The sequence below is a fragment of the Phocoena phocoena genome, chromosome 19, assembly GCF_963924675.1.
Source record: "Phocoena phocoena chromosome 19, mPhoPho1.1, whole genome shotgun sequence".
In the NCBI taxonomy this organism is placed as follows: Eukaryota; Metazoa; Chordata; class Mammalia; order Artiodactyla; family Phocoenidae; genus Phocoena; species Phocoena phocoena.
The window spans coordinates 19,801,684-19,814,222 of NC_089237.1; the positions used below are offsets into that span (position 1 = coordinate 19,801,684).

Here is a 12,539-nt window from a genome sequence, read left to right on the forward strand (position 1 = left end):
AAGAAGATGTGGTCCATATATACAATGGAATACTACTCAGCCATAAAAAAGAATGAAATAATGCCATTTGCAGCAACATGGATGCAACTAGAGATTATCATACTAAGTGAAGTCAGAAAGAGAAAGACAAATACCATATGATATCACTTATATGTGGAATCTAAAATATGGCACAAATTAATCTATCCACAAAACAGAAACAGACTCACAGAGAACAGACTTGTGGTTGCCAAGGGGGAGGGGGAATGGGGGAGGGATGGAGTGGGAGTTTGGGGTTAGTAGATGCAAACTATTTCATATAGAATGGATAAACAGCAAGGTCCCACTGTATAGCACAGGGAACTACATCCAATATCTTGGGATAAATCATAATGGAAAAGAATGTAAAAAAGAATGTATATATGTGTATAACTGAGTTACTTTGCTGTACAGAAGAAATTAACACAACATTGTCAAACTATACTTCAATAATAAATAAATAAATAAATATTTGTTGAATGAATAAGGAGTAGAAGGTAAGTTCGGGGGACGAGAAGAGCTGAGATGAAAGAAGAAATGAAGCCAACAAATATTATGGTTGTTAAAGATTATGACCATAAAAAATGGCCGTGGATCTTAGATGCCCCATCTTTTTATCCAAAGCCTCTGGCCTGAGCCAGCTTTAACAACTTGGCAGAAGTGCCCTGGAGTCTGGATGGGAGGAGAGGAGTGGAAGAGGGGGCAGGGGCCAGGTGGGCAAGGGTTGGGAGGGGTCTGGTTCCACAGGGGAACCACTTCTTACTTCCCAGCCAATGAGGGGGCTGCATTTGAGCCACTGTTTCAGAAACAACGTAACTAGTGCAGACTGCTCCTTTGATAAACTGGCAGATGAATCCCCATGGGGGTATGCGGGATTTGGGGAAGGGGAGGTGAATTGGCTCCAGGGTTCACTCACCAATCAGGAATAAGAAACACAGGCTCCTGGGGAGAGAGGCTGCCACTGGAGGGGGGTGGGTATGAATGGGCTGTGAAGCTGGAGGTGTGGGTTGAGATGCAAAATACTACACACGCAGTTAATGATTTCTCCTCTCCCACGGCCCGGACCACCCTGTCAGTAGCACTTTCCATTTTTCTCAGTCATAGCTCCCTGTTTGTTTCTTTCAGAGAACTCCCCACACTCTGTAACTACCTTACTTGTTCTCTTGTTTATCTGCCTCCGCTTCTAGACTCTAAACTCCAGGAGAGCAGGGATCTAGTTTCCCTTGTTCCCTGATCTAGTCTGAGAGTCTAGCACAGTGCCTAGTATATATAGTAGGTGCTCAAGAAATATTTGTCAAAGGAATGAATGAACCCAGACAGAAGGAAATACTCTAACCACACTGCTTCTCCACTGGATGGATGGGGATGGGGCACTCTGATCCTCCTTCCTGGGTTGTGCCTCTTGTTCCAGGCTGTGTCATGGACACCTGGCCCCCAAAGCACGCTATCAGCACGAAGAGCCTCTGTCCCAGGGGCATACCTTGGGCACAGCCTCTGTCCTGGGCTCAGGTTTTGAGTGGTGGCGGTAGGAAAAGGGCTCCTGGAATTCCTTAGCTAGGATAGGGGTATGAGTGAGAGAGATGGGTTAGAGATGGAGTCATGCGGATGGGGGTCGGGTGGGTGGGAGGATAGACTCACAACAATCTAGAAGAGAGAATGAGGCCTCAAGAGCAGAAGGGCTGAAAAGGAGGTGGCACATTTGAGAACTATTTAGGAGGTAAATTAAGCAGGATTTGGTGATTGACGGTATTGAAGAGAAGGAAATTGGGGCACCAGGAATAATCCCAAGGCTTTAAAAGAATCAGTGCCGCAGCCATTTCTTTTTGGCCTGTAGGTTCCTCTGGTCCAAAGGCACAGAAATGGCCACTGGACTCCTCTGTCGCTCCACAGTTCATTCAGGACTTACGGCGACCCTCACAGGTATCCCGTCACGTGCTGCGCTCTGAGGAACACGCTCCCTGTGTTGAAGGGGCGCACGTCTGGTCTCGGAGACAGACACAGTGTGACCACTGCGGCCCTCGCATAAAGGATGCTCTGGGGCCGAGAAGGACGGGGTCGGATGAGTCTTTACGCGGAGACACCTAAGTGGGGTCTCCCGGAAGAACAGGTGTTTGCTACCGTGGTATGAGGTGGGCAAAGTGAATAAGGGCGGAGGTAAAGCACTAGGAAAGGCAATAAAACGACTTAAGAAATAAGAAAGAGGTCTGCCAAGCGGCTGGAACACCGTGGGTGTGAGCGCCGGGATCATGATGTCCCAGACTGGGCAGCGCGTGGAGGCCGTACTGGAGTTTGGATTTATCTCCCAGCCCACGCGGGAGAGACACAATACGGCCCCAACTTACAGGTCAGATCCAGGGAAGGCAGCCTAAAAGCCTCTGGCTGGAGTGGAGCGAGGGGGTGCCCCCAGTTCGGGACTTCCAAGTCCCTGTAACCGAAATCCCGGGAAGCGGCGGCTTTGGGCAAAACCATTCTCCGGAGGTGGAGAGGGGAGAGAAGGCCAGCACTCGGAGCCCAAGTCCGCTGAACCAGCTGGAACTCCACTCGCCTCTTCTTCTCGCTCTTCTCTTACTTTGCGCTCTGTTTCGCCTCATTAGCTCGCCTCCTGAGCGCCCGCCAGTGCCGGGCAGCACCAGTTGCTCCTCGGCCGCCCCCTCCCGCGCGTGGTACGGCCCGGCGGGCGCGCATCCAGGCACAGGTTATAAAGGCCCTGCTGCGGCAGCCGACTGCGGACTCAAGATGCGCCCGAAAGAGTTGGGGCAGGGTTCAGCCGGCGACTGGCCGGGACCCGGCGATCCGGCAGCAGTCACCCCAGCTCCTCCGCCCGCAGCCAATCCTGCTCCAGAGCTCTTCGCCGAGCCTGAATCCGCCCCTGTGCAGGTACCGGCGGCAGGACAGGCAGCAGGAACCGGATCCGCAACCGTCTCGGGACCCTCAGCGGGAGCTCGCCCGGCCTCCAAGGCTGGATCGGAGGCAGGAGTCCAGCGCGCGTCCGTATTCTCGGCAGTCCAGGGGAATGCTCAGTCCGTGCCCGACAACTCGGACGCGCCGTGGACTCGCTTCATATTCCAAGGTCCATTTGGCCCCCGGGCCGCTGGCTTGGGGACTGGAAAGGCAGCGGGTATCTGGAAGACGCCGGCTGCCTACATCGGCCGGCGGCCTGGGGTGTCGGGCCCCGAGCGCGCCTCCTTTATTCGGGAGCTGGAGGAAGGTAAACTGGGTCTCCGGACCCCCGGAGCAGGTGGGACTAGGGCAGCAGCAGGGAGGAGGGGACCCCGTCGGGTCCGGGCGCCCGGTCCCCTCTGGCACTCAGTCCCACCCCTCCGCCCACCCTTGCGAAGTCATGGTCTGCGGCGCCTCTCCGGTCCCCTTTTCCCCACCTCCTTCTCCCCTTCTCTCGTTCCCTATTTCCGTCGGTGGGTAAGATCCCCGGGGCTCGCGCTCCCCTGCCCTCCTCTTCACGCCTGTTGCTGCAGCAGATCTGCGCACTCTCAGTGCCCCCCTCCCGAGGCTACCGCAGTGCCAGGAGAGGGGCGGGGGGCTGCGGGAGGGCGCTGCCCGGTGCGCTCTGAGCCTGCGCTGGCCCGCCGCGCCAGCGACGGGGAGGTGGGTGGGCAGAGGGGAGGTTTTGCCAACCTCCTGGCTGCTGGGGTCAAGATCGGGCTTCCCCCACTACCCCCAAACAATCTTGGGGGTGGGCGGAGCCTCAGACAGAAGCTGCCTCTCCTCTTCCCTCCGAGCTGTAGGACTGGGATCTCCTTACCCCTCCCAGGCCCCTCCAGAAAAAACAATCAATCAAACAAACAAACGAGTCCAGCTGGCCCTGGGAGCAGGGAAGGGAGTGCTGATTACTGGGGGTATGGAGAGGATATTGGGGGCAGAAAGGGAACTCAGTCTTCTCCCTTGTTGCTGACCCTTGCTGTTGAGGGCAGGAAACAGTAGGGTGGCAGGTAACATGTGCCCCCTTTTTCCTGATGCGGCTTCCCGCTTTCTCTTGCAGCGCTGTGTCCTGACCTACACCCATCAGTCAAGAAAATCACCCAAGAAGATGTCAAAGTGATGTTAAGTTTGCTAGAGGAGGTGTGTGCTGCCTTCCCCACCCGGGACAGCCCCAGCTTTAGCCAGGCTCCCGTTTTAATTATGTCTGTAGGGGTAGGAGTGTTCCTCCTGCCTGGCTACCTCTCTGGGGGCCAAGCTGGAGGTCCCTCTTATGGAAGACAGGTGGATGTGGGATGTCCAGGCTGCAAGAGCTCTTAGCACCATCCGGTCTGATCTCTTTTTCCATAGGGGGAAACCGAGTCAGGTCCCACAGTGGGTTCATGGCAGGCTCTTGTCTAGTACCTTGGAGAACTAGGGGATGGAGAGGGTCTCCAGTAGTGGCCTAGTTTTCCTCTGGACTCTAGCTCCTCCCGTCTGTCTGGGAGATCCCAGAAACCAGGAACATATTCCCCATGGATGGGGGTCCCTCTGCAGAGAGAGTGGGACCTGAACACGGCAGCTCACATTGGCCAGTCCCTGGTGGAACAGAACAGTGTTCTGACGGAGAACAGCAAGCTGGAAGCCATGCTGGGCTCGGCCAGGGAGGAGGTGCCTGGGTGGGGAGGGCAGCAGGAGGCACCGGCCTCCATCCCACTGTGCTGGGACGTGTGCCTGCCCCTGCCCATACCCCGCCCCAGGGCTTCTCTTCCTCCTGCCAGATTTTACGTCTCAGACACCAGGTGAGCCTGCGGGATGAACTCCTTCAGCTTTACTCAGACTCTGATGATGAAGAGGAGGAGGACGAGGAGGATGAAGAAGAAGAGCGGGGGCATGGTCATCCCTACGAAGCCTCAGATCCGTCAGTGTCCTGCCTTTTTTTTTTTTTTTTTTTAAATTTTTCGCTGCGCCACGCGGCTTGCGAGATCTCAGTTCTCCAACCAGGGATTGAACCGGGGCCACGGCAGTGAAAGTGCCAATCCTAACCACTGGACCGCCAGGGAACTCCCCGCAAGTGTCCTGCCTTTGCACCTGGGCGGCCCCTTCTCCGAGCCTCAGTTTCCTTGTTCGCAAACAGGGACACCATGTACCTGCCACTGGGGTTGCTGGAGCTGAGACCGCCGCAGCCAGCCTGGGGTGGGGGAGCCCTGGGTGGGCTGGGAACTGGGTCCCCCGAGCCCCTGCACCCTGACTCCCATCACTCCCTCCCCTAGGACTCCGCTGACAGAGTCAGCGTCACACCACTGCCCGCAGCTGGAGGCCCTGCAGGAGCGGCTGCGGCTGCTGGAGGAGGGGAACGAGCAGCTGCGAGAGCAGGTGAGGATGGGGGAGGAGGGCGTGCCCATGGGCAGGGGGTGCTGACGCCCCTGCCCCTTCCTCTCTCCCGCTCTCCAGGTCTCTCAACTCGATGACCTTGAGGAGGAGGGACAGAGGTTCATCCTGGATTGTGTGGAGCAGTTTTGTACATGAACTTGTAACTGGGGTTAGGGGGTGCTGTCCAGAGGAGCAGAGACAAGAACCTGGGATTTGGAGTCTGGAGACTTGAGTTCATGTCGCAGCTCTGACACCTCCTAGCTGTGTTACCTTGGACAAGTTCCTTAACCTCTCTGAAACTTCATCTTTAGAATGGGGGTTCATAATCTTGGCCCTGCTGGCCTCTCCAGGGGTTACAGCTGAGGAAGTGCTTTGTGCAAACTGTAAAGAGCTGTACGGATGCTATGGGGCTCCTCTAAGCTTGTCTCCTTTTGTTATCTGAGAAGGGGGAGGGAGGGGGCTGGGAGCGAGGAATGGAGGGAGCCCTGAACTGCCAGAGACCAGGCCCCCCCTCCCTCCTCAGGCACTGCATTATTAGGCAGAGGCTGTGCCTGGCACTGTGTGGTCCTGAAGATGAGTGAGGCACAGCGTTTGTCCCTGAGGAGCTCAGGCCTAGCTGGGGAGATGCATACTCAAGGTGGCAACAGATGAACTCGTGCTGTTCCGCTCACCCCAAATCTGGCCTTCCTTCCCCCTGGGTTCCCTGAATGGCTCCCCCTGGTCCCAGACCCCCGGAGTAGGAGCCAGTCCCCACATTCTGTTGCTTCTACAACAGGAAAGGCTAGGAAAGGCTCACGTTTCTTTCCTTTTCCCACCCCAGCTGCCTCTAGCCCAGGCCAACTCTTAACTGGTCTCTCTGCCTCCACTCCTACCCTTCCAGGCCCTTCTGCACACAGCGTAAAGGAGTTTTCTAAAACCAAATCTATGTCACTCCCCTGCCTAAAACACCCAAATAACTCCCCATTGGCCAAAGGATAAACCCCACCCTCCCTACCTCAGCCCTAGTGATCTGGGCCCTGCCCACCGCCCCAGCCACTCCCTCCTGGTGTCCTTTGGGCCTCTCCACACCCTGCCTGGGCCCTGTCTTCCCTTCTGCTGGGCGAGCCCCATTTCCCTGGGGAGGTCCTAGCATCTCAGACCTTGCCAGGCTGGCCTGGGTGCGGCAGCTGTGACCCCTGACGCACCCTTTACGCTTGCCGCATCCCAGTCCATAATACGCACTATTGTGATTTCTTTTTCCCTCAGTCTCCACACTAGTCTTGAGCTCAGTGTGGGCTGGGGCCAGGTCTTGCTGACTGCTTGTCCAACACCCTGCTCTGTGTCAGTCAGTAAATGTTTATTGAAAAGAAGGCCCGAGTGAGGGATGCTAAGCCCTGTGGAACCTCGGGTACTTGGCGCGAGCTGAGGGGTGCAGGTGGACGGAGGCATCTGGGAGACTGAGGACCCAGGGAACCAGGGCTGACCTCTCCTCACTCCTCCCCAGCGGAGGCCAGCCAGCAGATGGCCGAGCTGTCGGAGGTGCTGGCACTCAGGATGCAGAACTATGAACAGCAGCAGAGGGAGGCTGCCCAGCTGCGGGCCCAGGTCATGAAGCTGCAGCAGTGCTGCCAGGCGGTGCGTCAGGGTGTATGCGCGGGGCTCCTTGCTCCTGTCATGGCCCCATGGGACCCACACCTCCTTCTTCCTGCCCCCACCCCATGGAGCTCAGAGGCCCAAGGCCCCTCTCTGTGTCAGAGTCAGTGTTGGAGGAGACATCAGAGAGCGCCTCATCCTGTCCCCTCGTCCCAAGTTGGGGGCCGAGCCCAAAGAGAGACACAGGGTGTTCCAGGAAACAGGCCACGTGACTCCCCACGTTCTTTGGCCTTATTCCATGTGGCTTCTTTTTTGAAGAGCTGCCAGAGACTCATTGATGAGCTTGGGAAGATCTTGCCAGAAGCAGGGTGTGCACGGGAGCGGGGAGGTCTGGGGTGAAGTTCACTGGTCTTGGGTCCTTCCAGTATGGGGCTGAGGCTGAGAAGTTGCATCAGCAGCTGGCTTCGGAGAAAGAAATCCAGATGCAGCTCCAGGATGAGGTGAGGCTACCCTGGGCTCCTGGGGGACCTGGGACCCTTGGGCAGCTGGACAAGCTCCTTGCAGCAGGGACTGGGTCTGTCCTTTCCATACCCTCAGCCTCTGGAACAGGGCCTGGCAGGTGGCAGTTCATTTGGGGTCTGAGTGGAGTGGAGTCCGGGGATCACCCTGCATATCATTATGGGGGTCTAGAGTCTGGGCCTCCTGCCTCTTTGCCCAGGCTTCCCCGCCCCTTGGGGAGAGAGTGGGCAAGGCGTCTGGGCTGGGTGTGCCTGCGTCCCAGCAGAGCCTGTGGGCTGGTTCCCAGCTGCAGGACCTACGGGAGAAGTACTCTGAGTGTGGGAGCATGCTGATTGAGGCCCAGGAGGAGGTGAAGACCCTCCGCCAGCAAGCCCCGGCGTCCACGGGCTCTGTCACCCACTACACGTACACTGTACCTCTGGTGAGGCCCCCTGGCTGCCTGCCTTTTTACCTCTGTGCGATCTGTGTCTATCCGCAGTCCTTTCCTGTGCCTGGGGGTACGGGTGGGGGGTTCTTTGGGGATCTTCTGGTGATGTCCCCCCTCTGCATCGTAGGAGGCACTTCCTGATTTCCAGGAGACCCTGGCTGAGGAGCTCAGAACGTCTATAAGGAGGATTATCTCAGACCCTGTGTTTTTTATGGAAAGGTGCACTCTGGGCCCCAGACCTTTGCCTGCCCTGCACTCACTCTTGCCTACCTGGTAGGCAGCGGCCTTTCTGGTAGTGGGAGGGGGTTCACCCCACACCCCGCTCTGACCTCCCTCCCCCGCCCCTCCCCCCCGGGGTGCCCCTCCTCCTGCCTCATTGGTCCTTGGCCCCTTCCACTCAACACCTTTCCTCTGTGCACACGTTCTGGGTGTATCATTTCTCCCTGGGATTTTTCTGCATGACGGGGTCCCAGGGATTTTGCACTTTCAGCCTCAGGACAGTGAAGGCCCTTTTCTATGTTGAAGGAATTATGAAGTGACTCCAGAGGAGACCTCAGATCTGGGGTACGCCGACCAGGGGCTCCCCCTTCACCTTTTTAAAAAAATATTATTATTTTTTTGGCTGCGTTGGGTCTTTGTTGCTGCACAGGCTTTCTCTCCTTGCGAGGAGTGGGGGCTACTCTTCGTTGCGGTGTGTGGGCTTCTCATTGCGGTGGCTTCTCTTGTTGAGGAGCACGGGCTCTAGGTGCGCGGGCTTCAGTAGTTGTGGTGCACGGGCTCAATAGTTGTGGCTCGCGGGCTCTAGAGCGCAGGCTCAGTAGTTGTGGCACATGGGCTTAGTTGCTCTGCGGCATGTGGGATCTTAGTTCCCCAACCAGGGCTTGAACCCGTGTCCCGTGCATTGGCAAGCAGATTCTTAACCACCACGCCACCAGGGAAGTCCCCACCTGCCCTCACCTTTCAGCAGCCAGACAACCCCCTGCAGCTGGTTCCGTGGCCCTACAGCCCTGGAGAAGCCCCTGCTCTCGGGCCGGCTGGGCTAAGAGTTGTTCTGGGAAGGAGCTGCCCCCTTTGCCTTCAAATTTTGCCCCATGGGTGGCCATCTGATTTGAGGCTTCTCCAAGTAGGGGCTGAAGCCTTCCCTTCACCTGACCAGGGGCTGAGAGGCGAATGGGCACTGGCCTAGGAGCTGGAAACAACTGGGACTGAGTCCCAGCTTGATCCCTTTACTGGCTGTGTGTCCTTGGGCAAGTCACTTGACCTGTCTGGGCCTTACTAAAATGGATTTGTTCCTATGGCAACTAGATGTGGGATGGGTTGTGAATGTTAAATAATGAAGGAGGGGGGCAGAGGGGATGTTGTTCCTGCTGGTCTGTTCCGTGCAGCAGGGTGGGGTTACTGGGGGAAGGCGGGGCCTAGGCAGTGTTGGTGACCATTCTTTCTACCAGGGTCATGGGCTGGGTGTTTGAAGCCTTGAGGCTGGTACCCAGCTGCCCTCACCCCTGGCTGGGACAGAACTGGGGAGTAACCATCAGGGTCTGTGTGCAGACCGGGGCAGAGAGCAGGAGCCCCAGTGGCTGGAGATGCCCTGGGGGAGTGAAGAGGGGTGGCTCTGGCTTTGGGGGGTTAGGGAAGGGCTTCCCTGTCTCCCTGCCCAGCTATGAGCTGCACTACAGTGAAGATGGAGAGCGGGAGCGGGGGCTCGAGGCAGAGGAGGGGCTGATGTCGGCTGAGGATTTCATGCCTGCGGAGGAGTTGGTGCCTGAGGAGGAGCTGGGGGCCACAGAAGAGGCCCTGCCAGCTGACGAGGGGGTGATGGAAGAGGCAGAGCTGGCGTCTGAGGAGGCTGAGGCCTGGGAAGAGGTGGAGCCCAAGCTGGATGAGGCAACGCGGATGAATGTGGTCACGTCAGCCCTGGATGCCAGCGGCTTGGGCCCCTCGCACCTGGACATGAAGTATGTCCTCCAGCAACTGGCCAACTGGCAGGACGCCCATTACAGGCAGAGCTGAGGCAGAAGACGCTCCAGAAAGGTGAGTGCTCCCGTGGGGGCCTCCCTCCGGCCAGCCGGACAAGCTGCAGATCGTCAAGCCGATGCAAGGTGAGGGTAGGTGAGCCCCCCAAACGCTCACTTACCCCAGCCCGGCCCCACCCAGCGTGCTGATTTGCATGCATTTTGCATATCATTTACATAGGCACCTCAGGTCCCCCTCAGTGGGAACTGTGGCCCCAATGCTTATTTACGTGGAGTTTGCATAGGATTCCAGATCTTCACCCTTTTTGCTCCTGGGGCTGGGCTGGGGGTCAGGGCGCGGACTGTAGCCCCTCACTGCGTCTCAGCTTCCTGTCTCGGCCCGCCCCCTTCCCGTGTCCCCCACCCCCACCTCCCCCATCCCCAAGGCTCCCCAACCCTGCAGCAGGGGCAGCAGCCAAAACAAACGTGGGGGGGCGGGGTCGAGGAGCAGCAGCTGGGGGAGCCAACCCAGGACTTTCGGAGGCTGGAGGAGGAAAGGGCCAATCACCCTCCCAGGGCCTGGGAGGAAGAGGGGCCTCCTGGGGCCACCCAGGCCATTGGGACGAAAGCCTCTGCCAGCAAGGGCCACAGTCGGACCAGTCCCCTGGGTGAGTCTGAAGGTGGGCTAGGGGCTCCTACAGGGTGATGGGGGGCGGTTAAGATCTCCTCTCCCCAGCTGGAAGCCCCAAAGGTTGGGGAGTAACACCTGCTGAGTACAGGCCTTGTGCTAGGCCGTGAGAGCCCTGCCTCGAGGAGTTCGTGGAGATATCAAAGATGATTTAGTGATGCGAATTATCTTCTCTAATCCTCACACCCCTGTAGGTACGTATTATCCCCATTTGGAGAGGAAACGGAGGTTCAGAGAGCAAAATAATTTGTTCAAGGCCACTGAACCCGTTTTCGTCACTGCTATGCCATAACGACTTCCCTGACCCATCCCTCCCCTCTAACCCTGTCCTGGTGCCTTCTTGGCCTTCTGGGTGAGCTGTGATGTTTTTAACCTGTTGGCAGCCTCACCATTATATCTGATCTGCCCTGACTCTGATGGCCGTTTGGTCACTGCTGGGTGGCCTCATCGGGGTCGCCATGTAAGGTTGTGCAGGTTGTAAACTGAATGGTGACCTCTATGGCTGGACAACCTGCATAACTCTCAACGGTGGCTGTCTCTTTCTGATATAGCTGACCAGGCATAGCCCCTGCCTGCTGCCCAGGCCAGACCTGTGGTCCTCAGGCCCCCAGTTCACGTCCACCCACTTCTTTTCCAGGCTTTGCTGTTTCCCAGCAGCCTGCAGAGGCCCCATAGACAGCCTGAGGCCCCTCCTTCCGCTGCCTGGCCAAGCCCCACCCTCCCCAGACCTCCCTTCCCTTGCTCAGAAACCGGACCCCCGATCTGTCACCAGCCCACCCGCTGTCCTGATGAACCTGGGCCGGAACTTGAGGGCCCAAGCCTTGACCCTCTTGTGGGACAGGCTGAAGGAATCCCGGCCCTCGTTCTGCAGCTGGTGCAAAAGCTGTGGCTGCTGGGCCTGGATCACTTGGTGGCCCCAGGGGCGTAAGAAGCCCAGGGGGAGGCCCACCAGCTACCAGACTCGGCTCTGAGCTGGGGCGGGGCTCAGGCCCGGGGTGTAGGAAGTTGTTTTGAGCACCTTGCTCACTACATGCCCCTCACCCCTTGACCCCTAAATCAAAGGTGGCTTCCCAGTCCTTGGTGACTTTTAGGGACCTGGTGGTCTTTTCCGGTTCTTAGCTCTTTCTTCTCAGTCCCTAATTGCTGTGTGTAACCAGAAGCATCTGTCTGTGTGGGCGAGGACTCCCTCTGCCCGGGATGGGGGTGCAGGGCTCCCTCCCCTCCCCTGCCCTCCCCATCTCCCCACCTGTGGCCTGTGAGTGTCCAGGCTCCCTCCCAAGGCCCTGTCACTCCCCACCACGTCCTCTCCTCAGTGCCCCTTGTTTCCTTGTTCTAGGTGTTTCGCCCTTTCCCACCCTTTACCCATAAACACCTGGAGTCGGGGGCTTAGGCCCCCGTCGGTATCTGCCCACCTCCCCACAGTGCTTCTCACGCTGCTGTTGCTTGGCAGCCCGTGTACGTGCCGGTGAAGGAAATAAAGGACCTGTGCGCTACCTGGCCCAGCCTCTGCTGTCTTTCTCAGGGAGTGCACGTGTGTGTGTGTGTGTGTGTGTGTGTGTGTGTGTGTGCACTTTGGTGGGGCAAAGCTGTGGAGAGAGGATGGGCTCCAGTCGTGAATTATGTGCTAGGGGCTTTGATTAAACACATAATCATTTCAGCAACCCCTGAGGGGGGGGTGATCTGACAAATGGTCGTCAGGTGATGAAACTGACACCTAGGCAGGTGAAGTGACCCTCCCAAGAGTGGAACAGCTGGTTGTGGAGCTGGGATTTGAACCCAAGCCCTCAGGCCTCCAGAGCCCATGCTTGGGCAGGCCCCCTTCCCCGATCCTTTCTGTTCCTGGGATCCTGACTCAGTGCCTAGCTGCAAAGGGTAAAGCAGGAATGAAGTCACCACTGTCTTAGGCAGAGGTCCCCCAGAAGAACATGTGAAAACAAGTCGTTTATTCCGTTAAATGAGGCTGTTGGACTGACTCTTGCCAAGGCAGGATTCTCAAACACGCAGGCAGAGAGGGACAGAAAACAGTATGAGATCAGAGGGTCCCAGAACTTTTGTTATGAGTCTGGCTTGATATGTT

At 57.5% G+C, this 12,539-nt stretch overlaps 1 protein-coding gene across 1 annotated transcript; it reads left to right on the forward strand.

Moving 5' to 3' along the window:
- Positions 1–2,754: 2,754 nt before the first annotated feature.
- Positions 2,755–11,390, forward strand: HAP1 (huntingtin associated protein 1). The gene is given in 15 exon segments (XM_065897975.1): positions 2,755–3,226; positions 4,016–4,095; positions 4,419–4,439; positions 4,441–4,602; positions 4,713–4,852; positions 5,205–5,307; positions 5,386–5,452; positions 6,788–6,918; positions 7,302–7,376; positions 7,950–8,041; positions 8,348–8,386; positions 9,481–9,821; positions 9,824–9,921; positions 10,238–10,442; positions 11,209–11,390. Coding segments are annotated over 15 exon segments (2,208 nt in total).
- Positions 11,391–12,539: the final 1,149 nt, after the last annotated feature.